General features: G+C 33.8%; 1 protein-coding gene across 7 annotated transcripts in view; it reads left to right on the top strand.

Annotated features, from left to right (window-relative positions):
* The window catches only part of STRN3 (striatin 3), a 55,422-nt gene extending 28,905 nt beyond the window's left edge, over positions 1-26,517 (top strand). For 2 of the 7 annotated variants that reach the window (XM_015287632.3, XM_015287630.3), the window contains exons 8-18: positions 330-440; positions 6,193-6,333; positions 10,659-10,792; positions 16,977-17,152; positions 17,291-17,338; positions 18,400-18,521; positions 19,904-20,071; positions 20,332-20,472; positions 21,591-21,698; positions 23,447-23,533; positions 23,645-25,331. In XM_015287632.3, coding sequence (XP_015143118.1) covers positions 330-440; positions 6,193-6,333; positions 10,659-10,792; positions 16,977-17,152; positions 17,291-17,338; positions 18,400-18,521; positions 19,904-20,071; positions 20,332-20,472; positions 21,591-21,698; positions 23,447-23,533; positions 23,645-23,814 — 1,406 coding nt within the window. In that variant the 3' untranslated portion in view covers positions 23,815-25,331. Of the gene's footprint in view, positions 1-329; positions 441-6,192; positions 6,334-10,658; positions 10,793-16,976; positions 17,153-17,290; positions 17,339-18,399; positions 18,522-19,903; positions 20,072-20,331; positions 20,473-21,590; positions 21,699-23,446; positions 23,534-23,644; positions 25,332-26,345 lie in introns of those variants that run through there. The other 5 variants (XM_015287636.3, XM_015287635.3, XM_040702167.2 and 2 more) reach the window with 4 other exon arrangements.
* Positions 26,518-26,926: the final 409 nt, after the last annotated feature.

Here is a 26,926-nt window from a genome sequence, read left to right as displayed (position 1 = left end):
CTTAACACTGTCTTTCTAAAGATGCAGTAATCTTTCTGAACACCAATGACTTTCTGTATTTTGATGTATGCAACATAAAAAGTTACTTACGAAACTTAATTTGTTTGCTCCTTAGCAAACATTTTCAATTGTGTAACTGATATTAAATAGTGTCTTGGAAAACTATGAAACAAGATTTTGTGTTTTGTAAACTTAAAACTGAGACTGCACCTTTTAAAGATTTATTAAGAACTTGTATTGATGCTCTTATACAGCTATTATATTAAATAGCAAACAGCTTGCATTGCCAATTGCTGATTTTTTTTCTTTTAATAATATGCTGCATGTAGACAAAGATGACCTGTCCCCAACTGCTGAGGTTTGGGATGTAGACCAGGGACTAATAAGTAAACTGAAGGAACAGTACAAGAAGGAACGAAAGGGGAAGAAAGGGGTAAAGAGTAAGTGCAGATTCTGAATCTTGTAATACAACGCTTTTTTGCCTATCTGTATAGAAGACTTTTTTTTCCTCATGAGTTCTATTTGTTTTTGTTTTTCATTAAACGTTTCTGTAATGGGGGCAACCAACTTTAACTTTCTACCTGCTGAATGTGAATATATCAAAGCCTTTATCTACAGCCAGTCCCATCTCAATGAGATGTGTTGAGAGCAAAAAGTTGAAAGTGAAATAGGTGAAGAGAAGTAACTTGCTTTTTAATGGGATTACAAAAATAATGAACAATTGGCATTTTGGGTTATTTCTCCTCCAGAAGATTTTCTGAAAGATTTAAGCTTTCTCCATTTCTTAAATTAAAATACTACAGTACTGTTTTGACTGTTGGTTGTTTTAGTGTTCGTTTTGTTGTCCAGGTGTTTTGGGGTGTGTTTTTGATTGTTTTTTTGTTTGTTCTTTTTGGCTGTTTGGTTTTACTTTTTTGCACCTTGAGCTTGAATCAAGCTATAATTGCTTCTTATGACCTTGCAGGTTTTTTTTTTCTTTTGACAATCTAAGGCAATGTGAGAATGGAAGAAAAGAAGGCCTGTAACATGATTATGAACTTTTTTGTGGCTTTGTTTATTTTGAGGTGCCTTTTGCTTTTCTGTGCAGTTTCCAGGTTTTGGCTAATGCCATAACTCTTGAAGAATTTTCAGACCTGTTGCCCTTACATGAACTATGCAAGTTAAACTGAATTTTCAGCATTACGTACCTGTTAAAAATGCCTTTGTAATTTATATCATCAGCTACATGTTCTTTAGTGAACAAAATGTTATTAAATAAGTCTCTAGAGAAGCTCTTTTTCAGATTTTTTTTAACTTTAAGTTGTCTACTAAAGTATTTAGTAATACTAGCTGTATTTAGTAAAAGTTAAAAATATTTAGGATTTGGAAAATAGTGTGAATATGCACTAACTAAATCAGATTATAATTAAGATATAGCTTTTCATTAAAGGATTCTGTAATCATTAAGGTTTGAAATTATTTTGCTCATTATAATGAACTAATATTCAGTTGATGCATGTTGTTTTTCAGCAGTTTTGCATGACTCTTACGCACATATGCATTCATGCACACCGACAAATATTTTCAGCCAGAGTACAAAGATTCTTGCCCAGATTTTGGATTAATTTTTAGAATTTATGGTAGTTATCTGGATTAAGAATCACTTAATATGTAATTAAGAATTTGACACTTCCAAATTCATGGTTTCTAGTTAAAAATTGACCTCTAAATTGCTGAACTAATTGAGTGGCCTAAATACACACGGTAAAAGTATGCGGTTATGGTGGGACAGGTTTGTTTAAATTATTTTTATTCTGTCTGTAGACTTCTTTTGTCAGCTTTTTTAACATTGAGACTGAAAGTAGATCCTCTTTATTTCTCTTTCTAATGCCAGATCTTTCAGTCTTCACAATGCATATTCATCTTATTTTGCTCTTCAATGTTTTTAAGTCCATTGTCAGATTTGTGTCAGAATTCTCTGAGATCTGTGTGGCACTATGTATGATCATTATGATCAAATAAACATTTTGATTATCACATTTTGTTGTGTTTTGGGGGACACAGTAATAGGGCAGGCACTCTAATGGATTCTTTTATTGGACACGTATCCAGTAACTGTACCGTAATCTGCAGTTAGACTGTTTAACTCATGTCAGGATCTTCATGGCCCTGACACAGATGTGGTAACTTTCATTCCAGTTATAGGGGTTAATAACAGAACAGAAGTTTATTTTATTCATTTTGATACTTCTGTTGTTTGTTCATGTTATCTTTTGAGTGGAACACCTAAACTTAGGTAGTCTACTCTTCACAGATACATCTTGATAAGGGTTTTTCTTTTTTCTTTATTGTTTCTAGATCTCTCAGGGTAGTCAAAATACTGTATTAAAATATTATGTTAAATTCTTTTCTTATTAAGGGAATTTGAAATGAAAAAAACCAAACAAAAAATACCCAACGCTTTAATTGCCTCTGTAGTATCAATAGTAAAATAACCCAAAGTCTGGCTATTGAGGTTATGTGTGGTAAAGTTGGGTTTGTTTGCTTTGTTTCTTCCTGTAACATAAAAACCACTCTCATTATATTCTAGACTTAATTGCGAAAGATAAGGAGTTAGGTGTAATTTCCACAAAACTGTTTTCTTGAAAGCTTACCTTTTCCACTAAGATGTTGAATGTAAGACATGAGACGTCTTCCCCAAGTTTGATAAAATCAGTAAGCTTAAGCAAATCAGAGACTGACTGTTTTTCAAATAAAATTTGTTGACTTTTCACGGCATGATTGTGGAGATGATGAATGTCTCTTTTGATAGAATCCACTCAGACTAATTGTTCTTAGCAATTAGAAATACAGTCTTCACATCTTAAGTTGTATGTTAAAGTTGAGATCCTTCTACTGATTTTTTTTTTTTTCCCCCCTGACACTTGACTCATTTTTGCTTTTCCTTTTTTGCTTTTCCTTTTTTTTTTGTGCCTCAAACTAATTGTTCTGTATTTATGGAGTGATTTGGATTTTACTATCTTCAGTGCATCACATGTTGATGCAGAAGGTTCAGACTACAATTTATTGGAGCTAGTAGAAATCTGTTTGAGTTCTTAGATTGCAGCTTCTCTGTGCTGAATATTTGTTGACCTTTTTCCTTTTTTACTTCTGGAGAAGGAAATGAGATTTGAGGTGTTCTTTTCTTCATAACAGATCCGTGTTTACTGATGTCTTTCATTCTGAAGAAGACTACAACACAGCCAGATGAAACGCTGCTTATGCAGTCAGCACATTCTAATCCTTAAAATTCTTTGTAACATTTACAGTACTTCAACAATGATATGGAGGCATAATAATTAGAAAGCAGAAATCTGTACAGTGCTTATGTCTGGAAGACCATTACAGAATAATGACATTTTTTAGCATGAATTACAGGGAAGGGGAAGTTGTTGGAAATAGCTGCTGCTTCTTTGTAAACTTCAGTGTTTCTCCCTCTTTTATGATGGTTTGAGGGCTGTTCTGAGCTGTTGCCTGCAGGACAAGTAAGTAAAATTGCTGAAAAGCACTGCAAGACAAGACTGATTATCCTGTACTAATGGCATACTAAATGACTGGCTGGTTCAAGCTAGCAATGGGTAGCAGAGTGAGCTGGATTACTGTCAGTTTCCTCTCAATATCCTCTGAGACAGACTTCTTATTCGCATATGTTTGAGGTGAAGGCATTTATAAAAGATGCTTTCAGTTTGGATGAGGATAAAAATCTGTATCAGTGTCAAGAAGACTAATGAATCTTCTGGAGAATGAGAAGTGTATTCAAGTAGACATCTCAGGGTACCAGTCATGACTTCTATCATGTAATCTAGTGATTGCTTCTTAATATCTACAAGATTATATCTTCTGCTGATCACTTTAGATAGGTGGCCAGCTGATCACTAGCTAGAAAAGATACAAAAACAGGTTTGTGTTCTGTTCAGTTGAGACCCAACCATTTAACAGTATTTTTTTAATGAGATCTCTCTGGCTGACTGCAATTAACTGTTGTACCTTTGAAATGAGATCTTCTCCATATCCATTAGTCTAGTGGCTATCAGAAAAAAGTGCTGTTGGAAGTGAGACATTGCTCATACTGGGGAAGAACAACATCCTTTTACCTCTTTGGAGTATCTTTTTAGATCCATCCTTTTCTGGCCAAATGAAGTTCATTTCAGTCTGCAGATCCCTAAAGAAAGTGATTAGATGACATAATGGAATAAGGTCATCCAGTAGAACGTAGTAGTTATGCATTGTAACTGTAGTTCATAGTTAGAACTGTAGTTGGAAGTTCATTTCAGTTGCCCAATAAACGACATTATTTTAAGGACTTTCTCTTCAACATAGGTATGTGATAAGTGTTTATAACACATACTTTGTTTCCCTCCAATCTACTGATAGCTGCTTCCTGTACTTTCCTATCTAACTGAAACGAAGTCTTTTCTGTTCACGCTTTTAAAGGAGCGTTATATGTTCCCATTAGTAATTCTGTTTGAAAGAAGTGTTTATCTGCTTTCACTGTCTCCTTCAAAACTCAAGTAGATCTCTGTATTAATCCTTGCTTTTTATCCATCTGTGTCTTAAAGTAATAATAATATTGCTTTACTTCTGGGTTTATTAAAAAACGGTTCTACTTAAAGATTAGAACTGTAACCAGGAAAGAAAATTTTAACTTCTTTAGCTGAGATCATAGGTTTCTAGACTCATTAATATATAAGTGCAATGAAACTTAGCCATTCAAGAAACATGTTACATATAGGTAATGTCAGGAAGCCAGTTTTATTCTTGAACAACTTCTTATGAGTAGGAGCTTCCATATGTATGATAGAAATACTGTGGCTTCCATGAAGGAATGAAATACTGAAACCACAAAAAAGTACAGGGAGTTCTAATTCATATTTGGCAAGTTTTGCAGTTATTAATGTGGATACTGATCCCTCTCTACGGTACATTAAGAAAATTTAATTACTGATGGATGCTTATTTTTGGTTACATCGATTTTAACCATTTTTTGTCAAAGACCTTAAAATTGGTCAAACATGATTTCAGTAACTGTGTTTTAGAAGTTAACTACTTAAACAATTCTGCTTTTGAGAAGTGATCTGTAAATCTAGTGTTTACCTCTTACTATGTCATAAAATGAAGGCTTTGTTTTGATTTGTATCTTTTAATAAAAAGTGACACGTCAACTCAGAGCGTAATAAAATGCTTCCTAATACATACTTCACCAAAAATTGATATGTTTGAAAATTACTTATGCTTTACTATATCCATTTAGAAGTAGTAAAATTTTGTGGTGGGTTTTAAAGAGAAAGACAGCATAAAGATATTTGTTTGTTTAAAATATACTTGCCAATGCTACCTCTGAGGACTTCTTTTGGTTAAAGCTAGTAAAGTGTTGTAGATAATTTTCTTTAGCAGGAGTCTATTGCTGAAATTTCACTTCATGGTTAAAGCTTCTTTTAATGGGAGCTGGAAGTTGAAAGCAAAAGTGAATTTAATTAAAATATTTTTAATTATAACCTATTATTTCTGTTAGCTAGTTATCCATATTATGGAATTAATGCACATAATTTAGTATATTTTATTTCTAGAGGCAGGCTTATCTAATAGATATAATGTGCATTTGCAATTTCATATAGTGATCTTGTATTGAATAAATATTTTATACAACTCAAATACCATTCAAAACCAGGGAAAGTTAATTGTTTGTTGCACCCCCCCCCCCATTATGATTTATTTATGCTTTTTCCCCTCATTTGTGAGCTTATTTTTTATTTGCAATCTTTCTCAATGTTCAACTGTTTAGTATAGTCAGTTCTATATTACCAAGTGTTTAATTCATATGTATTTTTATAATTGTGTTCTTTTGATGTTTGGCTTCTCGCGAGGGCTGTATGATAATTTTTTTCTCTCCTACAGGAAATTGTGAAATAGATCAACAGAATACAAAACATTTGTTTTTTGATCTGATGAATTCAGATTGTTTGCATGTAGTTCTAGTTTTAACGCGTTAACTCCTCTTGATTTCCAAAAGATCAATTGTATTTATATACAAAGACAAAAGCAAAGCATTGTATTTATTTTAAGGAGGTCCCATCAGTAATTATTCTTGTTTACTTAGTTTAATGGATTTTTAGACTTCTGTCAAGTCAAGCGGTAGCAATCAAATGAATTTTTGCTGCTGACGTTAATTTACAGGAGTCAACAGGACAAAACTTCAAGACATGATAGCAGATCTGGGCGATGATGAGATACCCCACATCCCTTCAGGAATCATTAATCAATCTAGGTCACCCTCTTCTAGAATGACTGATCATGAAGGTGCAAGAGCAGAGGAAGGTACAAAAAATTCAGCTACTTATTGTATTTCAGGAGGTTTCTTGTAGAAGGCACACGCTGTCATTTACTGTCCCCTCTATAAAGCTTAATGCAGTTGCAGGTTGCCACATCATTACTATTTCCAGGTCTTCTCAAATGGTTTTATGAGACTGTAGCTGTGGCTTATTGTTACGGACCTTTATTTCCTAAGTATTTTTAAACAACTTCATGTACAGCTGTGTGTTCTGAAACTATTCAATATTAAATCACTGTTTGCAGACCCCATGTAGCAAAATGTTGTATGAATAGGGTGTTACTGATTGAGGGTTAAAAGGTGAGTATTAGTATTTGATAAGTTTGTGTTTTTTAGTGAAATTTATGAGTGACTATTTAAGAGACTAACTTGTCTCTTTTTCCTTATGCTTAATGTTGATTTACTGTTTTTAAATTCTCTTGTCCTATTTTATGTATAATCTTAAGTATTTCTCTACAAAGTATTAGGTCCAGTTTCAGGATTATCTTATGCAATGGAGGTTAGTGGCATAATATTACCTACATAGCCCAAAGTCTTACTATTCAGCTTGTTGCCATCTACAGTTTTAAGGTTTGCCTTTGAAAGGAGTACTTTTCAAGATTACAATAATGTGAAATAAATTGTCTACTTTAAAATGAATAAAATAAAATCAAAGTGCTCAACCAAATTCACATTTTGCTCTTCTAGGATGATCTTTGAACCATAAGCTCTGGCATGGTATTAGCTATCCCAGAAGTAAAAACAATTTGCATTATTACTGTTGCTGCTTATTGGTTCTTTTGTTTTTCCTTAATCCTTGCTGTTGTCTGTCCTCCTTCACCCTCAAATTTCTGTCTTGTTCTAAGCAGAGAAGTGTATAGTTTGTGGGGAAGTGTTTTTGTTGCTATCCTGAACTACTACTTTACCTGTTTTCCAGCCTTCTATTTTACTGCCTTCCTTTTTTTATCTTTTTTTTTTTACAATTTAAAGATGCACAAGTATCAAATTAACCTGTAGGATGCAATTGAGAAAACTAATGGTGAAGTTTCTGTTGCAGAAATCAGTGTGCATGTTCCATGTAGTATCAACTATAAATGTGGTGTGGTGGTATAGAGGTGTCTGGCATCTCTCCAGTAACTGTGTAACTGCTACAGTGTTTTGTGCTAGGTATTTTAAATGGCGTGTTATCTCATGTCTGTTTTAAAGGCATTATATCGCTAGTAATAACGTATGAAGCAATCCTTCTGAGGAAATAGATTGTAGATTTGAATTTGATAAGGGCTGACTTTTGTTGTGTGGTTCCTGTAGAACAGACACTGTGCTACACTTCAAATAAAGACTGTCCAAACTGTTTTCAAGTAAACTGCCTTCAGAATTGTATTTCTATCTATTTATGTGCTTCTATGATTATAGCTTATCAGTTCAGTTTGCTGGACTGTATTTATTAAGAGCAGTAGTATGAATATCTTTATTATTTTATCTGTTAATTGTGGTTTCTCCATAACTATTAAACTGGAATAGTAGTGTAAGCTCGGCTGGTTTAGTCAGAAATTCTATCCTGAATACTGTGTGGATTTCTAAATCTTTGCACAACCCTCGTTATAAAAAGGTGAAGTTACAAGCTCACTTTGCATTCGTTCTAGGTCTGCCCTTTGTAAATTTCAAATACTTAATTATCATAATATGGCAATTTTGCTCAGTTTTTTTATTCAGCTGTGATTTCAAAGCTAAGATTTTTTGCAGACAGATTTAGGGAACAATTGTATGTCTTTCCTGCGAGGGCACGCTAGCCTCATGAATGTTACTGAGCTGTAATGTTCTTGGGGCTGTACTTAAGCTTTATGCTGCATTCTGCTATTAAGTGTTCCAGTTCTGTTATAAATTGAGTGGTTGGAAATGCTATTTTCATGTAGAGAACAAAGTGGTTTTTAAGCTTACTTTTTGTTGTTTTTTTTAACTTGGTGAGGACTCGGGGATCAAAAAAGAAGCTACAGTTCTGTTAGAACTGTGGTTCTTATTTTAACTACGGTTCTAATTGGCCCGGAGTATATATTTTACATTTTTAAAGTTTTTATTTCTATTCCAGTGCAGGTTGAAATATGAGCAAATTGTTATGCTGCAACAACATTTTGTAGTCTTGGCCATTAAAAAAAAGTTTCTGGTTTGCCATAGTGCATGATCTTCAGAAATAGAACGTACAGTGTAATTCTGAGCTACAACTTGATTCTACATCCAGTAGAGTGTGTTAAGAGTTATTTTGGGTTGTTGGTTTTTTTTTTAACACCTAATCCCACAGCTGTGGGAATAATCTTTTTTTTTAATTGAAAAACATTGAAGAATTTTTTTTTTTTTCCATATGCCTATTGATATATGCCCAGGTATGGATCTTTATTTTTGGTAGCTATAACCTCATGCATATTTCATTGTATTACCTCTCCACCATATATCAAAAAAAGAGACCAAAAAAAATGAAACCACCAATGTTGAAAACCTGTACAACTTGCAAACATCCTTCAGTCTTTTATTGAATGTCATATTTGCACAAACTTATTTTTAGAATTAATCAAAATGCAGTTACACTGCATATACATATTGGCAGCTTTAGTGTTGTGAAATGTGCTTCTAAATTTTGGATAATGTTAACTTGTAAGCTTTAAATAAAGAGATATTGAAAATGATAGGTTTGTGTATAGACTTTTACTGCACAATTTTCAGTGGTAGAACTTTGCTCATGAAAGCTGTTTTACTAAGCACAGACAACATCAATCTCGTACACTACTAGGAGGATAGACTTGAGAGCTCACTTAAAACATGTGAGCATGTCTTAGATTAAGTAGGACTCACAGCATCACAAAAAGGATGGAAAGCGTCCTCGGGTGTAAAATAACGATGTTGTCTCCTTTCCCTGTGGTCTGGGAAACTTTATTTCTGTTACTATGACTTGAGGGATTTGGCTTGTAAATGGACAGTTGTATTTGTGAGTCTGGGACTGTCAGGACAGTGACTGTGAGCCGGTTTTGGAAATTCCAAATGAAGTAGTATTTTTTTTCCCTTTTTTTCTGTTAGAAGAAAACCAAGGAAATCTTGAATAAATGAAGAGCTAATTATCATTTGTTTGAGGATTTCTCTGTCTTAAGTTAATCCAAAGAATGTTTGTGATGTTATTTCTTGCTTCATATAGAAATATTGTATCTCCCTTTAATTCTAGTCAGGTGTTCAGGCGGCAAAAAAAAAGAAAAAAAGAAAAAATTGCGTGTGTTAAAGCTTTATTTCTGAGAGGATTGGAAATGAGAAGTGCTGTTACAGTGATGCCATAACTCAGTAAAAGCTAAAAGTCAAGCAGGTTTAATTTCTGAAGATGTCAAATAAAATTTAATATGCTTTGGAAATGCATACACTTTGCTGAAGTTCCCGTTTTGCTGAAGTTGATCTAAAATACCTGTCAAGCATCTTTTTTTTTTTTTCCACAAAAGAGAATACTGATAAGTAAAAGCAGCTTCTAATTGCATGCTCAAGTATTAGTTTTTAAGCCTTTAGTCATATTCCTCACCACTAAGTTGATATTTGGGGATACTGTGCAAGGAGGTAAACAGTATTGTTGATTATAAAGAATGTGGGTGCATGTTTGAAACTTTATTGTTCAGGTGTTTGTTCAGAATGAATGGTTTATAGGTAGTTTGTATTTATTTATTCTAAATGGCAATTAACGTAAGTGTTAAATATTAACTTGGAGAAGGCACAGATAATTGAGATAAATAATAGTTGATTTTTTTTGATTTAGGAATTTAAAATTACGTTCAGATATAGAAAGTAAGAGAAGATTCGCAAATAACAGATATTTCTTTTCTTCAATCTGATAACTTGGAGTAGAAGTTTTGAAGGAGATGTTGATCTGAGCTGAAAATACTTAAATGTGCAGGTAGAGATATTTGACTAGTACAGAGCATAGAGACATATTTGCAAATGGGAGGAAGGCAGGCAACATGATGTAGTGAGTGAAGTATTATTTGGAGGTGTAGGACATAGATTTGATATTGGAAAATGATAAAACAAGTCACTTCATTCTTGTTACCTCCTCACATATAATAACTTGTGAATTGTAAAATTATGTACATTTTTGTAGGCTAAGTTGAAATGAAATTACTGAAATCATGATGAAGAATTGTGTTTTTAATGTGTTTGCATGTGTGTTCTCTTTTACTTGAAGTGTAGTATGTGGTGTGTACTAGTTCAGTTTTAAATTCTGCTTTGCTTGTAAGTGATGAATAATGCAGTTTTTCATCAACGTTTAAATTATTGTATTGAGACTTAAAGAAACTTTTATTCTTTGTAGCTGAGCCAATAACGTTTCCATCTGGAGGAGGCAAGTCATTTATTATGGGTTCTGATGATGTTTTGTTAAGTGTACTGGGCCTTGGAGACCTTGCAGACTTGACAGTAACAAATGATGCAGACTATAGTTATGATGTAAGTGCAATTTTATTTTAAAATTCTCTTTACAGTTTAATTTAATAAATGATAGTTTCCCCCTACCCTGTCCCTCTACTCTCAATATTAGAAATGCAGAGAACAGAGCTTTTAGTAGCGAATATTATTTGGGAGGAGGAGGGGGCATCTTTTGAATGTGCTAAATATTTTGGATAATCAAAATTAAGATGACTTGTTTATTTTCTTCTAACGTAATTTCATTCATATTTTGTAACTGGGAGATGTGTAATGACATGGAGTACAGTTTGACTTCTTAACATGAATTTCTTTAAATGAAAATGGCAATTATACCCTGAAATGGAGTATTGAGAAGACATGGCATAAAACACAAATATTTGTAGAAATGTATTGTTCTGCTCCACTCTTTCTGTTTTATATGGTGTTAATAGCATAGACTATATATTACTGTTTATTTTTGATGTAAACTTCTAGGGAGTATTTTTAGCATTACCTAGAGATTTGAGATTGCCATTTACCATGTTAATTAAGCTACTGCCACTAGGATTTTTCTTTTTTTTTTTTTATTGGCTGGTAATGTTTGACTAGTTAGGGGAAAAGTTCAGGTAAGTCTTACATATTGTTGTACTGTGTTTAAAATATCTTGTTAGTTTTTGGGTTTTTTTTTCTTACAGGTTCTGAAAGTACTTAAGCTGCACACGTTTTTATTTAATCATAGTTGTCCTTCAGTATTTCTAACTGGTAGAAATACTAAATGCTGTCACAAAGTAAATGCTAATACATTCTTTAATGCAAGGTGTTAGGTTGCATAGTTAGATTTTCTGATTAAAAACCGAACACGTTAATTGTGCATTCTTTTAGAAAGCTATGAAAAGCTCAGTAAAAATACTTTTTAAAATATTTGTCCTGTTTCATCCACTTATATAATACATTGTCCTGCACACAGAAGATTAATCTTCAGATCGTCTGATTCATTTGGTATGATGTAGCATTTCTGAGAAATCAGAGAACTTGAAATCAGAGTTCAATTTCAGCTCTGAGTCTTATCTGTCTCTGGAGTTTACCATCTTCTGAGCTAAATCTGCCATATAATTATATGTAAAAATATGGCAGACAGATTTGAGGGTTGTGTGCAATGTGTAGAGTATAACACTTGTTTTTTTTTTTAATTTTCAGTTAAATCTGTGAATAAGTGAGCATGGAAGAAAAGTTTTTTTTTTAAATAACTTCAGTGGTGTACATGGTTAAGGCAGCTCAAATTTGAAACATCCAGATCTGGTATTAAAACAACACTCCTCAGCTATAGTAGATTCCACTGTGGATTATGAAATTGAATAGCTTGGGGTGCTTTCTTACATAGTCTTTTATTGACTTGGTTTACCTCTAAATGCTCTTGCTTGTATTTTCACTGAATACTAATTTGCATGAAGCTAAAAAACAAAGCAGTTCAGAATCTCAAAATCAACGTACTGAACTTTTTAGGTTTTTTGTGTTGTTCTCATTTTACTGACAGGTGCTTCAGCGTTGTTGAATTTTCAGAAGTTTCTCAGCAAGACCCTTTTACTAAAGGCCCTTGAATTTGGCAAATATATGGGGTGGTGTCATCAATGCATAAGTATCTGGCTGTTAAAGGAGACAAAAGATGTTAATAAGTTTTTTGTTCCAGTTTTTTTTCATTCCACCTGGATCGTATACCAAATAGAAATGAGAAGTGATTCACTGTAATTGTCATTCAGTTTCCCTGCTTCCTCTCTGCTTTTCCTTTCCTACTGCTCTTAGAGACTGTATCTGAAAAAGTGTGTGTTAACTTCTTCCTGTACCTGAAAAGATAAGCTTTAATATCAAGTTACACAAGTAGAAAGGTTTTCTTAATGTTTTTATTTAAGAAGGGAATCTGTCCTGCCATGGATCTGGAAAGACTGAATTTCAGATGGTATGTAGTTCTCTTGCATCATGATGTTCCTCCAGGATAAAAATTCCTTGATAGCTCTTTATTTCTGAAGTTGTTTCCACATAAGTGTGTATGTGCAGTACAGTAGGGCTGTGTCATCAGCTAAGCAGCTGATGTTAAGCTAAGTGAAGTATTTAAGTTAAAAACAAAACCCACAAAACCACCATGCATTTGTTCATCTAAATTCTTTCATTTTGCTTGCAATAGCTCCATGGTCTTCAAATACCTTAGATGTGAACCATTATAATGGAAAATATAAGCAAAACAAACAAAAGACTATCTCCCATCCCTCCCCAGCAGGCTTGCATTAGCTTGAATATTAAACTCCTTGATGAAATTCTTACTTTTGAAAAGGAGACTATATATAAGGAGGATGGGGATTAAATTTTAAATCTTGATAGTTTTAATAGTAGCTGAATATTTTTTTCTTTATCATAAACATCTAGTGCATGGATTGTTTACAACAGCAGTCATCTCAAGTAATGTCCTTTCCAGGATCTAGTACTTCATCTTTAGTGCATGTTTGTACCCTGAGAAAGTAATATTATTAAATACTACACTTGGGATATTTTTGATAGTTGCACAGGATCTTGGTGTTTTTTGGCTGCAAATCCAGAAGTCCTGATTTATCAGAGCATCTAATCTGGAAATCACAACATTATCAAGAAAAAAGGATTAAAATACTCTGACTACAGTTATTGATTACTGTTTTTTAAATTCCGTTTGCTGTAGCTGTAGGTATATAGTAAATAAATTGGGATAGACACAGAAGGATGCGGGTCTCCTTACTGTGGTACAAGGAGATTCTCTTGAGTACAGGGGCCAGGAAGAGCTTTCCTACCTGATGCTTGATTTTGTTTGGTTTGGATGTGGGTTGTTCTTTTTGTTTTTGTTTTAATCTTCCTCAGTTGAGGTTTCTTTCAGTCTGATTCTCTGGTGGTTCATAATGCGGAATGACTGAGTTGCTTGCCTTGTGCTATGAAATAGGCATTTCTAATTCTAATTGTTCTTCTAATCTGTTCAGCGTTTCCTTCTCTGCTCTCCCACCATGGTAAGAAACTGTGGGTTCTTGTTTTCTATTTTTGGTTTAAGAACATTATGGTAAAGGGTTTTCTTGCTTGCTTTTGTTTTTCAGTGATTGGCATTTCAGATGGCAGGTTTGTTTTTGGTAGACCCTACTATTCTAAACATCTGCACTGTGACTTTTTACTGATCCAGGGACTGGGATTAAGAATTTAGCTGATATTTTTAATTAACATCCACTGAAGGGGTAGGGAGAGGGCTGATGGGGGAGAGAGAGAGAGAGAGAGAGAAGAAGCTACAGAAGATATATGGTACTGTAGTCTGTCTTCCTTTCTTTATCTTCTGGCTTTCACCAGTAGAGCATTTAAGACTTAATGGAGCTGTGTGTCTATGCCTTTGTTTGGAGAGGTTTCTGACTCGTCCACTTGGCCATATTGATACATGGCATTACGTTGTTTTTTACTTCTTGATTTTGCCTCTATCCTGTTTTGTATCTCACATTTGTCCTTTGTAGTCAGCAAATACATTTTCCAAGTTCCTTGACAATGTTTTTGTGGTGTGCACTTTTTTGAAGTAGATTACTGTTTGTTTTTTCCTTCGAGGTTACAGTGATCTTTTTAAAGATATGTTAGTTTTTCTCTTGGTAAGGTTCATTAGAAAGATGGACAGGGAGAATTAAACAGAAATCTGTTTAAATTTAACTACATTTCAAGGAAAAGTGTCCATGGTGTTTTCTTAGAAGAACAAGATGTTGACATCTGTTCTAAATAACATGAAGTCTTTAAAGCCCTACTTAGTGTTGGAAATGCAGCTTCTTTTTCCAAAGTTCTGTCGGTTTGGTACTTTGTGTTTTAATGAGTGTCTCTGAACTACTGAGAATGAAGTTGCTGTTGCAACAACCACTTTAACAACGATTAATAAACTTTTTGTTGTTATAAGGATGAGTGTTCTCAGTCCTAGTTTTCTTGAAAACAAGTCAAGTGAAGAAAAATCACAAGTGTAACAAAAACCATTGTGGTGTGGATGCACACCACATTGAAAGAATCAAGGTCTTCTCTTTCATCTGGGATGTAACATGCTAAAATTAACAGCTGTTTCAGATGCTGGGCTTTAATTTCTGTAATCCCCAGACTGCAACAAATGCATGAGGCAACAGGAGTTATCCTGAAGTAGATGAATGTATTTATATAATGATGATTAGAAACGTTAAGGAACTCTGTTACTTAGAAAAATACTTAATAATTAAGCAGAGCTCCAGAATTCCACTCTGATCCCTCATACAAAGATATTCTTTGCATAAAGGCTGGATAGTGCAGCATAGTTCTAAGTAACTTAAATATTGACAAAAAATACTGAGATACTCAGTGCACTGCAGAAAAGATTGTAAGTAAAATATCTTGTAATGAAATTTATTTGTTATATAGTATATTAAAAAAAAGATTACGTTGCACATCTAGTATAACAGATTTATGTTGCTTGGTCTGATATTGGCATAGTTTGCATTTAGGCATAAAAATCCCAAATACCTTAATATACAGGGAAAGCAGATGTCTACACATCCATAACTTGGAACAATAAATTGTATTGTCTGAGCATTTCTATTTGTTTTGATTGGATATAATCAGATCTAATTTGAGTGACTACTGATAATTCAGTTCTGGATAGAAATATTATGGTGTACTGTTAGATTATTTGATTTTTTTTTGTTTTTTTGTTTTCAGTCCTGACAGATACTACATTTTTTATTAGGTATGGGAGTGTTTAGTCTCTCCATAATGTTTCTAGAAGTATCTTGGGGTAGTGAGATTCGGGCCTGTAGTTTAGAACTACTTTAGCAAGTACATGGGTAGCTAGTGTGTAAGGCAGACTGTAGGATAAGTATTGATTCTTCATTTGCTAATTTTGTTTATCTTAAGTCAGGTTTTAAAGTCTCTTTATAGTTAGTTGAGAGGAGGAGAAAAGTATATGCATGCCTGTTTCTCCTTGTTTTAGGATAAGTGGTATGTAGTCTTTTATAGGCCTTCTTCACACTGATTAATATAAATTATATTTGGAGCTCTAAAGCAGTCTCTGTTACATTCACTAGAAGAAGTGTTCTGGTAATTTTTCTGAGCTGACTGGGGTTAATATTGTGTTCATAATTTGTGGGTTTTAATTTTTTTTGTAAAGAGAATGAATTGGGTGTTCACTGATACATAAGGATAGTTTTGTGTCCTGCTTCACTCAGTAAATAAATTGCCTCACAAATAGATTTAAAATTCATTAAAACTTTGCACATGACACTTCATATAATGTTGTTTAATATACTTCTGTTATTAAGTACATAGCTCACTCCAAAAGTAGTGCCTCCCATATACTATACAGACACAAAAAGCACAGTAGCACTGTTTGATAGAGCAAATTCTCAGTTGCAAAACATTATTTTTCAACATAGTCACCATAATCAGCTATCCATTTTCACCAGAGTTGAATAGTGAGTGCATTTTTTTTCTGCATGGAGGAATTCAATGACTCACCTTTGCTTCATACACACTTCTGTGTCAGCTGTCATTTTGTCAGGCTGCTCCTCTGCTGCAGTTTGTTGCACAGCAACAAAATACAATGGAATATTGGCAGAAAGTTTCAATCTCTACCGTCATACCACCAGCATCCACTTCTGATGTAGTGGGCCAATACAATAATATGCAGTCCTCATACTTCAGCTACTTCTCTGTACATGCCATATCATGTAGAATTATTCAAGATTTGCATATGGTTCCTGTCTTTCTTAGTCCAGATGTTAATCTAAGGAAGAGATCTGGGGATCTGAAGTTTATTTTAATTGTCTTTAAGTGATAATGGGCTTTTGAAAGTTGTAATCTCTTTTCTGGTTAAAGAGAATATGAGATGCAATGAAATTGGTATCTTTTTTTCAGGGAAGGATTAAGGTATTGTTGTACAAAAGGATTAAAACCAAAATTTGAAAATCAAAGCTTCTTGTTTACATATTCAGTATTATGCTCTTTCCCACACTGGAACAAAAGATGCTTCTACAGTAGGAAAAAAATATATTGCAGACTTCATTGCATGCTGGAGAGGGAGTTACAGATGCTTATAGATCAGTAGAGAAATACATATTTAAGGTTGAATATGTGTTAATTGAATTTAAAAAAGCAAACTTTTCCTGAAGTACAAATACTTGTTATACATGTTTTTAAACTCAATGTAAAATTATGCCTCTTCTTTTTTAAGCTGCCAGCTAATAAAGATGCCTTCCGAAAGACATGGAACCCTAAGTATACGCTACGCAGTCATTTTGATGGAGTGCGGGCATTAGCTTTTCATCCTGTAGAGCCTGTGCTGGTTACAGCCTCTGAGGACCATACTCTAAAACTCTGGAATTTGCAGAAAACGGTTCCTGCCAAAAAGTAAGTATATCGGTTTTCATGAAGCATCACTTGTGTTTTAAAAGTCTTTGACGTTGATTCTCTTAAAACTCTTATGTTTTTGCAGTTTTTCAGTTGAGACTTCATTTTATGTAATATTTTTTCCTCTTTATCTTTCAGGAGTGCCTCTTTAGATGTAGAACCCATCTACACATTTAGGGCCCACATGTAAGTGTGTATCAGAGTTACTTGATAATTTTTTTATCTCCTGGATTCATAAAACATCATATAGACAAGACTATACTCTTTAAAACCAGGTAAATGCTGAATCCCTGTCTTCATTTGCAGAGTCCATGATAAAACAAAAAGAAAGGAGATGTAGAAGATGACACTGAAATTGCCTGAGCAATGTCTTGGGCTGTGGCTTTTAATATGTAAGATCTAAAGAAAATTGATAAGGTAGAATTCTAGTAGTCTAGCGTAGTAGTCCTCAGATAGTTTTGAGAGGTGAAAAATAAAACTGCAGTCATCGAGGGGGGAAAAAAAAAAGACTTAATGCAGACTCAAGGTTCATTCTTCCCTGTGTCAAGTATGTAGGTGGATTCAACTAGTAGTGTCTATTTACACCAACTTTAAATATATAATTCCAGTTTGCTCACCTGCACTTAAGACCAGTAAACTTTATATCTTAAGCATGTCCTGTTGTGAACCAGCCATCTAATTTTGGGATATTTTTTACAAGACGGTGAAACCTGACTTAGTGGTATGTCCAAAGGTGCTGCTTCCTTTGGGACGCAGCTTATCTAGTGTCACTGCAAACAAATTCAAGAAGTTAAACCAGTGGTAGTCTAGCCTTAACCAAGAAGTACTCCTCCTAGGATTATTTTTCTGAACCAGTTTTCTGGAGCATAGGTTTCTGTCCATATGAGAAAGTTCATAGTGTTAGTGGCAAGGAGCTAGAACAACCTCTTTCAGCACAACTAGTTTTGAGATAGCCATAGATTGTCTGTTCTTCAAAAACAAAAACAAAAAAAATCCATGCAGGTTTAGTTTCTATTGAAGTAAGATTGTGTTCCTGAATTGCTTAAACTTTGAAAATTAAGTTGTTGTAAATATGTCAATACAGGTTTGTATAACTTGCTGAGACTTAAGATTTTAACAGAATTGTTTATTTAATCCACCCTATTTTTTTGTTTGGGTTTTTTTGCCTTTTTTTAAAAATAGATTGCAAAATTCTAACTATACTGTTGGCAGTATCAGTAAACTACTTATTCTCTGTCTCCCAATAGTGGACCTGTATTGTCATTGGCAATTAGTTCTAATGGAGAACAATGTTTCAGTGGTGGTATTGATGCAACCATCCAATGGTGGAACATGCCAAGCCCTAACGTGGACCCATATGACACCTATGGTAAATAACTTTTAAAAGAAAAACAACTGATAACTGTTGTCTTGGACATAAATCTTCCGCTCAGTAACATGTTTTCTAAGCCTTTTGTGCAATGTGAATGCCATTTATCAAATAAATTGTTTCCAACTTTTTTGTGTCCAATTAATGTTCATTGCTTATTTCCATTTGCATTAGTGACATGCTTTCTATATTACTGTAACAGAAGGAGTTTCAGAGATTTTTGACTTAGCCCTTTCCACCTACCTTTTTATCTCTATTCTACTCAAAACCTGGTTTATTAAAAAACCCTCTTTGGGAAGTAGCTGTAAAATATGGATATATTTCTTTGTTTTGCAACAAAAGTAATCTTGTTTCAGTATTCAGGTACTGAGATTTTTTTTAGACCATGTATGAGTCAGCAGAGTACAGTAAGTTGTTAAAACAAAAAGTGGTATTACATTGAAAGCATCAGAGTTTGAATAACTCATCAGAGTTTAAATAACTGATGAATAAGAAGCTGATTTTTTTTTTAGATGTTTTTACATCTTGCACAAAGGAAAGGCTGCAATGAAGAATCTGGTAAATTTAGATGAGGGAAGCAAACCTCTCAGAGAGGAGGTTATAACAAGTGTGCTCCATCCTGGAAAAAGGGGACACAAATTTTTTTTGTGAAAGCTACCAGAGGTTGTGGAGGATGATCTACTGTGTAACATACCTGCAACTTAAACTATACAATTAAAAAAAAAAAAAAGTCTTCTGGTTCTGATTTTTTTCCTTTTCTTGCTTTCCTTGGTAGTTAATAATGATCACTCTAACATTGTTTTTTAAAATGAAGTGCTCTAACTTAAGTTCAGTTACAGATTGTTCTTTAATGTAAGTTCAGTGAATGACTGAATGAGTTAATAGCCTGCAAGTTTGATTTGCTAGCAAGCTATTTAAATATGAAAGTCTTAGTTTGTCCTTTTAGCTAGCAGCATGGATATCAGGCTGTTCAAAATTGCTCTGAAATGATCCTTCTGGACAGTGGGGTGTTATCTATTGTGTTCGTTATTCATGTGCAGTGTAGTGGACCATTTTGCTTGTGAATCTAATATAAATTATCTGTAGTCTAGAAAACTACTTGAATAAAAAAGGGCGGAAGTGCATGTCTTGTTTAGTTTTCTATTTGCAGTCAAGTTAGCTCAGAATTTGTACTTGCACTGAATATATTGACACTTTTTTAGATTTTCCTGCTGATATTCACAGAATAGATGAGTACAACTAACAGATCTGTAAGAACACAGATGTGATAAAGTAATTATCAATATTTTAGAAAATGTGACATATAGCTGTTTTACTTTAAATTTGATGTATATTGAAATGCAATAAATACTTATTCAATTCCTGAACTTTTGTCTTTCCAGAGCCAAACGTTCTAGCTGGCACACTAGTTGCTCACACAGATGCAGTCTGGGGTCTTGCTTACAGTGGTGTAAAGAATCACTTACTATCTTGCTCAGCAGATGGCACTATTAGATTATGGAACCCACCAGAAAAAATGCCCTGTATTTGCACTTACAATGGAGAGAAAGGTAAGTTTTTTCCTGGGAAATTTTGGTTTTGAAAATTTGTTATGAGACATCTAGTGAAGTTCTTGGCTTGTCTCCATATTTCAAAGCTGGTTAACAGGACTAAAGGGAAATTCTTTTAGTAAGATAATCCTGATGCTGTGGTGTTATTCTGAAGAGAGCAGATTAAGTATGAGTATAAAGTAATCTTAATGCTTAAACCATTTAGAATTTTAAGATGTTCTGTTGTTTCTAAAGACTTTTTTTTCCCCCCTCACTTTTAGAGCATGGAATACCTACGTCAGTTGACTTCATAGGTTGTGATCCTGCTCATATGGTGGCATCTTTTAACACTGGCAGCACAGTCATCTATGATTTAGAAACATCTCAGTCAGTGGTAATGCTTTCATCCCAAGTAGAATCTGGTAAATAAAGCTGTTTTCTATTAAGTATCTAACTTGAATGAAGTACCTGTATGAAAGTTTTATCATGCGGGAAGTAAAAAGACAAGCTTATGATAATTAAGAAGGGCTTTAAGCAAAAGATTTGGTGTAGAATCTGTCCAGATTGTGCTTCAATCCTCTCATATGGAACATGTAATATTAGAAATTCTCTTGCTACAAATAAGGTGTTAGGAAGATGTAACTCATTGTTGATAATTGTATATAACTGATGAGATTGTAAATAGTGGAGCTTTCTTCAGTACTTCATTTTCTTGAACCTGTGGAAGTGTTTCATAAAGAAAGCATTCAGTTTCTGATCATTCTCATCTTAGCAAAGAGATCTAAAAGAGTATTACAAGGGAAGAATTTGCTTTTCCTATCCAATTAGTCCAGTTCACTTAGTGATTATTCTTAAGTATCAAGTAGCTTATAGAAAGGCTTCAGTACAGGTTACAAAAATTTGCAAAAGCTAAACTCTGGGTAGCTTGTGCAAAGCTGACGTTGACAGTGAGAAGCACTATCACAAATTGGAGATATTCCTTTCCTATTTTGAAGAGAATCTCAAACAGAATCAACAAAACAAGAATGAAGGAAATAATCCTTAAGGCAGGAAGTGCATTATGAGGAGTATTCTAAGAACTTCTAAAGAGGTTCTGAACTGTTCAGTGTTTCTTTAAGCTGAAATACGTAAAGATATATCTGCTAGAATCTTGTAGGTTAGGTTGACTTGAGCTTTTTTTTTTGTTGTTGTTGTTCTCAAGATGTATCTTTTTCTATATGAAGTTATAAGAGGTCTGTTCTAAGTACATGGGTAATTTCTTTCTACTTGGTTAATGCTGCCCCAGAGTACTTTCCCTGATTTGTTTGCCATCAAGGGTCTTTCTTATGTATAAACGAGTTGTGCAGCTTTAACCTTGAAGTACATTGGCAGGAGTATACCTGGCTTAATTTATCTCCTGTAAGGCAAGATGCTGGTTACTGTTTTTATATAATATTAGTTAATACAGTAAGCTAAAGTGGAATGCTAAAATATTTTCATTTTAGCTTTAGCCATTTCCTTAAGTCAAATGAGTATAGGTTTGTGTTTTTTTTATTTTCAGGTGTACAATCAAATAATCACATTAACAAGGTAGTAAGTCATCCCACGCTTCCTGTTACTATTACAGCTCATGAAGATAGACACATCAAATTTTTTGACAACAAAACGGGTAAGGGTAAAGAGATCCTCATCTGTATGTATGAATACGTTCCAAGTAGATCTGGATGGATATAGGAAGAATCCATTTGTAGAGAACATAGTGACCAAGACTTGGTGTAGTTCTAAGATAAAATTTAGCACTTTTTATAGGAAATTATGCCATCCCTCGCAGCTGTGACTTTAGCAGTCAGAAATACTCTCTTATGCAGAGATGTTTATGTCAGGCAAGAATATCCTTTTAAATTAGAAAGATGTTGATTTATAGAATATCTCCAGTCTTTTATTCCTCTTTTCACCATTTCCATGCTTACAACTCCAAACATATGTCAATTATATTTTCAATTCCCAGTTGTAAAAGTCATAACTCAGTACCAATTAAGGCAAGAAATAGCCCTTAATTCGTTGTAGTGGTGGAAGCCTTTGTTACACTTAAGTTGCTGGTTAAGTTCTATTTAACTTCAATTTCTGAATCAGCAGTCATTTTCTGTGCGTTATCCTACTAAGTTGGGAGAAAAAAAAATCAGCATTAACTGACTTTTTAAAGTATGTGTGCAAAACCCCTGTTTAAAAAATGTCTGTTTGGGAGATGGAGAGTGGGTGTTGTTATGGTATTTTTGTTTTGTTTTTCTTTTCTTTTTAAAGGCAGAAAGCTAAGACTTTTCTTTTCCCCACTTCTCTATGGTCATTAAATATGCTGAAATGATTGTTCTGAAATTCGAGAATGTTATCAAGTCTTTAAAAGAAACAAAGGTGTAGAATAGCAAGGAAGGTATGGCATGAACAAATAGTTGGATTAAAGACTGGAAATGGAAGGTGACCAGGAAGAAATGTAGGTCTTTGTAGGCTTGAGAACATGCACATTGAATTCCACATGGATAAACGTGAGGGAAAGGAGTAACCAACAATATCAGTTAATGTATTTTATGAATTTGTGATGCATGCACAGTTGTACTTTGTGTTAGTCTCCTATTGCTCAAAAAGGATACAGCAAAAAAAAAAAAAAAAGCATTTCAGAGAATGGTTGAATGTATGATTAGAGATCTTCAGTAGCTTTTTGAGGAGAAATGACAAATTGAGCTAAGATTCTTCAGGAAAAGAGAACTAGACAAAGATGACAGACCTTATTCATGTTGGTTATGGTCTTACTGTGGATTTGTTAGCTTGCTCTCTTTTCCAAAACAAGAACTAAGGTTCAACTGACGAAGTTGTGTTTGGAACACAGAGATGACTCTTCATTTTGTTTGAAGTTAATTTTTGCAACTCCTTGTCATGAAATGGTAAATATCATGTTAGAGTCCAGGGGAAATGACACAAAGAGTAGTTGGATGTGCAGGTGACCACTTTGGTTTGTAATGTAACTGAACAGTTAATTTTAGAAGTTGGAGAACGTCTTGAATCTAAAGTACCACTTAATTGTCCTGTTAGATGGACCTTTGGTATGACTGAGTAAGTCTCTTTTCAAAGCTTTGTTGACGCTATGTCAAAGTGAACAGATACAGGGACATTTGCTGGATTAAAACTTTGTTATTGCTATTTGAGAAGATGCCAGATATATCAGTACTTACGATGTGAATGCCTTTGAGAATTGCCATTTACCCATATGTTTGTACAAGTCTGTGGTTGAAACTTAATAATTTCTAATAGAACTGTAGTTTTCAGATATTCAAATCAGTGTTATTCTGTATTGCATTTAAGGGGAATATTATTTTTAGAAAAAACAGTACTTCCCAGGAAATTGACTGTTTATTTTGCTTTTAGGTAAAATGATCCATTCTATGGTTGCTCACTTGGATGCTGTCACGAGTCTAGCTGTAGATCCTAATGGAATCTATTTAATGTCTGGAAGTAAGGGTTTTTTAATCCTCCTTTTTATGGATTTTTGTATTTCTGTTGCTTTTAAACATCTGACAAAAATCTAATTCTGTCTTTTCATTTTTCTTGTTTTTCTTCAAACAGGCCATGATTGTTCCATTAGATTATGGAATTTGGACAGCAAGACATGTGTGCAAGAAATAACAGCTCATAGGAAAAAGCTGGATGAATCAATTTATGATGTAGCATTTCATCCATCAAAAGCATATATTGCCAGTGCAGGAGCTGATGCCCTTGCCAAAGTATTTGTGTGACACAGCAGAACAAACCTGCATCATAACAGCAGGTCTGTTTGGACAAAAAAGAGGGAACGCGTCACTGCCATCGATAAGGTTACCAATAAGACACTACGTCTGATCTGCCTGAGTGAAGGCTCTTAAGTGGGGCAGGTTTCAGTTGGTGAAAAGTCACCACATATTGAACAATGTCAGGCTCATTCATTTAACTGTAATTACTGTATTGGGGGGGTGGGGAAAGTAAAAAAGGAAAACCAGTATTTGTAGCCTTGACTGGATATGAACTGAGCGTATGTCTGTTCTTTAGGTGTCTTTAAGCAAACGTGGAGTCTGATCTTACAAAAGACTTTTATTTTGGACTCTGTGTGCTGCCTTAGGGTTAGGAATGTGGTGCTCTTGTGGGGGGAAGTGAGCTCCAAGAGTAGCTTTCTTTTCATCTCTTAGTAATCTTCTGTTTATCAGTTGAATGCCACAGATTCCCCTTTTAAACTTTTATTTTGCTTTAAAGAAAAGGAAATTTAACTTAAAATATTTTAGCATTAGTTGCACAAAATGTTTGGATAAAATTCTAGTTTTTATAAGTCTTTTTATATATTTAGCCTGTCACAACAGTGCTCAAGATTGTATTAATAATGTTTTTCTGCATTATAGAACCCTAAAACACAGAGAACTCACTGACCCGCTGCCGTGTAACCACACTCTTCCCTTCTTTTGCCTAATACAGCTCAGCTAAGTCCTTGCATAAGGATGCTAATTCTTCATCATCACATAACTGTCTTCATAAATAAAGGACTGTAAAATGTGTTTAAATGAAACACAGAGGGGTTAACACCCCCCAATGAACTCTTAAAAAAAAATATTAATCTTGGCATCCTATCACTATGTGATATTTTGTACATCTTACTGTATTTACGAGTTTATTTATCAAGGATTACCCATCTTGCTAATGGCCTATTGTTATTTATTTCACTTTTTGTTGGTCTTTATATCCTTTTATGTAGTGTGTTAAAGGGCCCTGTATATCTATTATGGCACTCTTTGAACAGTCTAAAATAGATAAGAAAATGGGACATTTCATGATTCTAAAGTTGCAAACCAAGATATTTTTTTTTCTTTTGATTAAGTATTTGAAGTGGAGTGGATTCCAAAAACCAATCTTGTTTCAGAACTTTTGGAGTGAAAAAATTTTTTTGCGTTTCAAATAGAATACAAAAGTAGTTGATTCAAGATTCATAAATCTGCTGTGTTTTGGCTAGTTATTCCCTGCTTTTATTTTATTTTTGGATGTGCTTCAGTTTATGGTGTAACTAAACATTTTGTTTGTGTAATGCATGATTAATACAATAAAGTATTTTTTCTAGTCTTCCACAAAACTTTTCTGATCAGTTTGCGAGTTTTGATGAGTTTTGTAAGGTTTCTGTTTTACAAACTATGAATCAGCGAATTTTTAAGATTGTACCACATAGCAGAAGTACAGCTGTTGAAAAATAATGTATATAAAATGCATATAATAAATATTAAATGGTGTACCTGTATGTTACTGTTGGCTACATTATTTTGTGTTGCACAGTTTGGAAGTGTCATTCTAAAAGTTACTAAATTAGGTCTAAATTTTAGCAAAATGATCATTTGTTTGTTATGCTTATAATCTCCTTTGCTTTTCGAAAACTGTAATAGTTGTCTGGATGTCAACACTGTTTCAAGCAGCACCATCCACCTATAAGAACATGTTTCCACAGTATTCTTAAAGCTTTTTACAAGAACAAGCTGAAAATTGTTAATGTATTTTTAGAGCCCTTATAAGATGATCACACTGCTTTTGCCTATCTTTGTACATGAAGTGATTCTCAAGTGATTTAGGAATCAGGGAGGTATTGTTTTTACTTCAAACTGCCATGAAATCATTGTGTTGAATTTAAAAGAAATAAAACACTCATTTCTAAATGCTTACAATTTGTCCATATGTTAAATGTTACCCATTAACCTCTGCTATTTCTATACAAGTCCTCCAGTAACGATGATGTCCAGAAGGGCAGTTGTCTTTGTAAAAGGCTGGTCTAACAGGTCAGCAGTTTGCATCTCTGTGCTGAGTTGCTTTCCTGGTAGTTTATCAGTAGAAAAGAAAACTGCAATATGGAACTTAGAATTTCATACGAAAGTAGTATGTTTAGGAATAAAATAACTTTTGCTGGAACATGTTCCTATAAGTGGTTCTAGCTGTACTTACTTCCATGTAAGTTTCCAGTTCAGCAGTAAGAATGTATCTCATGCCATCTCCTGTCAAGCAAATTAGTTTATTAAAAACAAGGGGGAAAGGTGCCCGTGGTAGACACAATACTGCAGTAATATTCTGAAATTAATTTTGTTTTAGTAATACTGTTATGTTGTATGAAATGTGTTACAGTAAATAACAATTGTATAGGAATTGGATAATTTTGTCCATTATCATGAAGATTGAGGTGAGGCCTTTCAGTAACTGCTTGTAGGACACTAAGACTTTACTTTTGAAAGTAACATTCAGCTGATTTGCACTTTTTTTTTCCTTTCAGTCTAAAGCATTCAACTAATCAACAGACAAGAGAGTATTTGAATTTTATTGGAAGTAATTTCATAATTGCCTTTTCTGAAGCCAAACATTGTTTCTGGCAGCTTTTCCAGACCGCTGCATTTTAATGCTTAAATGAAATGTGATTGTTTAATAAACATTGCCATGCATAACAATTACTTTTTTTGAGTTGTATTAAAATTGAAATGGTAAAAACAAAAATTTGCTTATTTTCTTCAATTGAAATCTTAGTCATCTTAGTTCAGTAATGCATAGCAGATCAAATGCTGTACTGAAGCTTCCCTTATTGAATATTGGCAATAATCTCTAATACAGTCTTAGTTTATTTACTGTGGGATATAACGTTCTAAAACCTTTATTTTTATTTTTAGAATAGAAGTAGTATTGTATTGGTGGTGGAAACACTGATAGTTCTGAAATAAATGTTTCCATTTAGGAAAAGCACCTCAGCTTTTCTGCGAGGACAAATTTCCTTCCATTTTGGAAATGAGACCCGAGGGATGCACACTCAAGCCTGACAGGAAAAATACCAAAATGTTTAATATTTAGGGTTTGGTATCCAGG

This window comes from Gallus gallus, chromosome 5 (assembly GCF_016699485.2).
Source record: "Gallus gallus isolate bGalGal1 chromosome 5, bGalGal1.mat.broiler.GRCg7b, whole genome shotgun sequence".
Lineage (NCBI taxonomy): Eukaryota > Metazoa > Chordata > Aves > Galliformes > Phasianidae > Gallus > Gallus gallus.
This window is presented reverse-complemented; position numbering and strand designations above follow the sequence as displayed.